The sequence below is a fragment of the Trichosurus vulpecula genome, chromosome 5 (assembly GCF_011100635.1).
Source record: "Trichosurus vulpecula isolate mTriVul1 chromosome 5, mTriVul1.pri, whole genome shotgun sequence".
NCBI classification, from domain to species: domain Eukaryota; kingdom Metazoa; phylum Chordata; class Mammalia; order Diprotodontia; family Phalangeridae; genus Trichosurus; species Trichosurus vulpecula.
The window spans coordinates 38988018-38991692 of NC_050577.1; the positions used below are offsets into that span (position 1 = coordinate 38988018).

General features: G+C 51.6%; 1 protein-coding gene across 1 annotated transcript in view; it reads left to right on the top strand.

Moving 5' to 3' along the window:
- The first annotated feature begins 793 nt into the window (after window positions 1-793).
- Window positions 794-3675, top strand: part of COLQ (collagen like tail subunit of asymmetric acetylcholinesterase) — a 46695-nt gene continuing 43813 nt past the window's right edge. Inside the window, exon 1 of the mRNA XM_036760488.1 lies at window positions 794-866. Coding sequence (XP_036616383.1) covers window positions 794-866 — 73 coding nt within the window. The remainder of the gene's footprint in view (window positions 867-3675) is intronic.

A 3675-nucleotide genomic window follows, 5' to 3' on the forward strand; every position in this document is an offset into this window, starting at 1 on the left:
CTGTAGAGATTAATATCACCTACATTACAGGGCTATTATGAGGATCAAGTAGGATAGGATATTTTAAAAGTGCTTTGTAAGCCTTAAGGTGCTATAGAAATGCTAGCTGTACCACAGGGAGCGAGTTACCAGCCTTCAGGAAGTATGTTAATGTTAGCTGTCATTGCTACTGCTTCCTTGGTCAGCTAGTCAAATGACTTTTGGGATATTTGATTGAATTGAGTTTCATGGCATGTAACTCAGCCCAAACCAGGTGTCGACAGAAAGAGCGTCATTAATATCCGGGTCTTAATTAAGATGAGATTGGCCAGGTCCTTTCCAGAGAGGGTCATGGGAATTGGGCTTGGAGGGCCGAGAGATCGGCATTCGCCCTGCCGAGTTCTTACAGCAAGCGAAAAGTCCTTCAGGCTAGCGGGCCTTCTTCTCTGTTGGTGTCTGCTTTCCCAGCGGTCAGGCTAACTTGGCCTTCACTTCTTGGGGGGAGGGGAGAAGGGGGACTCTTCTCTGGTCCCTCTGGCCGTTGCCCCGCCCCCTGGTTCATTCACCACCAGGACAGGCTGCCTACCCATTCATGCTGGGGAGAGACAGCTCTGGGCTGGCTCCTGGACCATTGGCCTCTGGGGCAGCAAGCAGCGAGAGATATTTAAAGCTCTCATTGGTCAGGGGAGGCGGCTCCCGGCACACAGCACATGCTGCGGGCTCAGGGAGCAGGCAGAGAGCAGGGCTTCTGATCCCGGGCTGCTCCCTCCACTCCTCCTCCTGCCTGGGCCAGCCTGAGTTGCTGGGGTCCACTATGGCCAGCCCATCCTTCAGGACTTCTCATCTTTTCACCATCTCGGGGCTGCTCTATTACTCCACCTGCTTGGGTGAGTTGAAGAAGGGAGGGAAGAGGGAAGAAGGAGGGAGGGAGCAATAGTGTGTGTGTGTTTTCTTGGGAAAACAACAAACCAAGAGAAGACAGACTCTCTGGGAAGTCTGTGGTGTTCTTACAGCTTTTGCAGGGGGCTTTATAAAAAAACCCTCAGACACTGTAGGTTGTGGCTAATATGGGGACTGGCTGATGGAATCATTCTGCTTGTGTGTGTGTGTGTGCATTTGTGTGTGCCTCCGGATGCTTGCTTGGACCTCTTCATGTTTGGCTTTAAGCGGCTGGCCCGGCCTTTCTCCTTTTAGCTGTCTTTGCAGCAGGTAGACCATTGTAGAAGCGTAGAATGGAAGAGCTTGGAGGGTCTTCAGAGGTCCCAGGAGCATAGCAGCAGCTTCAGACTAGGGCTGGACGCCATCTCGGCAGCCACACAGTGCAACCCCTCTTCCATGTCTCCCATCCAGCCTCCTCCCCTTGGAAGCTCAGAGATGTTAAGTTGCTTGCCCAAAGTTGCACAGGGACCTGGCCCTCCTCATTCCCAGGCTTCTCACACGGGGCTGCCTCCGTGATAGTGGGGTACCAGGCTGCAGCCCGCTAAGAGTCCTGCTGTCTTGGTTCTGCAGCCTGCCTCGTTTCTAGGCATGAGAGTCCCCTGGAGGGGTCAAACATGCGCTTGCATTGCTGTGTGTCCTTCTGATCTCTTAAATATACACTCCCTTACCTGTCATGCACCTCCCACAACAAATCCTGAAGTAATCAGCAGCCTGAGGAAGCTCAGCGAATCGGTCAGTCATGCCTTTCTCTAAAGTGGAAACGCTTCTCCGACATTCCTTGCAGAGCTGGTGCTCCCCACCCTCCAAAGGCCTTGTTGGAAGGGGGGAGCAGAGAAAATCAGGCGGCTGTAGAGTGAAGGGCAGCTTAGGGAAATCAAATTCACTGGAACTCCCTTCTCTGTGTTTGAGCCCAAACTTTTGCCTTTGCTGGTGTGGTCGGTATGCAATAAGGTTGGTTGATTCAAGCATCCCCTTTCCCCCCTTCCCTTTCCCTCACGTGTGCATCTTTGCACACACGTGCAAACAGAGTCCCCAAAGCAAAGGTCTGGATGGTGAACCCTGGTGTCGGTGGGGACTGGTGTATTTGCAACCTCCCCACCATTATCAGCCCCTCTTTCCTCTTTCTTCAGCAGCTCCTAATTTCTCATTGCTACCTTTGCTGGAGCAACAGCAGAACTAGAAATAATTAGCTGTAGGAAATTACGGGTGTGACTAATGAGAGATTTGCATACTAGTGGCTCTAGATGGTCCAGGGTTGGCATTCATACAGCCCAAAGCCTTTGGGCATTGGAAGGAGCCTTGAAAGGCTTCTCCAAAGCTCTTATTCTACAGCTGAGAACAGAGGACCAGAAAAGGCTGAGTGGATGCATTCACCCCGACTCCTCTTATCTTTGATCCAGTCTCCTGTTTTTCCTACACTGATTTGTGCTGATCATTTCACTAACCTGTCCCTCATTTTTCCTCCTGCATGCTATACGGGGGGAAGGATTCTTAAAGGCTGTTCGGAATCACAGTTATTTCTAACCATTTTGGCAGGGAATGAAGTAACTTTGAGGCATACTGAACAATTCTAACCCCTCCCCCCAATTTGAGCTTGGAGGTAGGGACAGGTGTGCTATCTGTGACTGAGAACACTTGAATGGGGAGCCAGTGTGAAGACAGTTGTAGAACAACTCCTGGGTTTGGGGTCACAAGACCTGGTTTCTTATTTTTTCTTGTAATTTCTGGTTCAGTCCCTACCCGTGTATCCTTGAGTAAGTCACTTAACCACTGCTTGCCTCACTTTCTTCACCTGTTGAATGAGGTGATCCGACTGGACGACCTCTTGGGTAGAGCCCTTCTAGTGCTAAATCTGGGATCCATGCCACAGGGAGATGCATCATTGTTTCCATGACAACATGATATCTGGGGGCTCCTGGTAGTCAGAATTCAAGAGGCTCTGGAGTGGGACCAGCAGGCAGCAGGGGCTGGGGAGAGGCCCACATGCTCCCCTGCAGACAGAATCCACTCGAAGTTCTGAGCTCACTTGACAGGGCAGCCTTGTTTTCAACCGTGTCCACCTGGTGGAAATATTCTGAGCTGGAACGAGCCGTAAATAAACTAGACTGTGCTAAAAACAAACAGCTCCATGGAGTCAGCTTGGGCAGAAATAGATTGGGATTGCCTGAGCAGAGTGATGCAGAGCAACATGGACAGTGGGGAGGGGGAGGGTGCCTGGAGAAGAGGATCAGGGAAGGGGCTCCAGGTCAGCCCCAGCACAAAGAGGCCTCTCCATTGTGGGGTGCCAGGGACAAATTTCACTCTTCTGGGGAAGCCCAGGTATTAGATACAAGTCACAAAGTGCTTTGGATGCCATTGGCCCCTCCATTAGTGAGTAGGGAGGAGGCAAGACTCAGAGGCTATATATGGACTGGAAAATCGATAAATTGCAGCAAATGTAAATAGCCCCACTAATCTGCCTACCTCTCGGATCCTCCCCTTCCCCACCCCCGGAGCTTTCCTGCCCCGGGTTTCCAGAAGCATGGTGGAAAATTGCCCCCTCGGGCCTCAGCTGTTCATTTCCACTTGCTTCTCCCCCCTCTCACAAGGAAAGCAGTTCTGGTCATTACAGCCTCCGGGAAGGGACTAATGACAAACGGGAGCCGGGTGCCTTACAAGGGGTCCCAGCTTTCTGGTCTGCTGCAGGCCTCACCATGTTTTCTCTCACTACTAAAAAGGAGCCCGCTCTTCTGGATCTCTCCTGGCAACCAGCTCAGA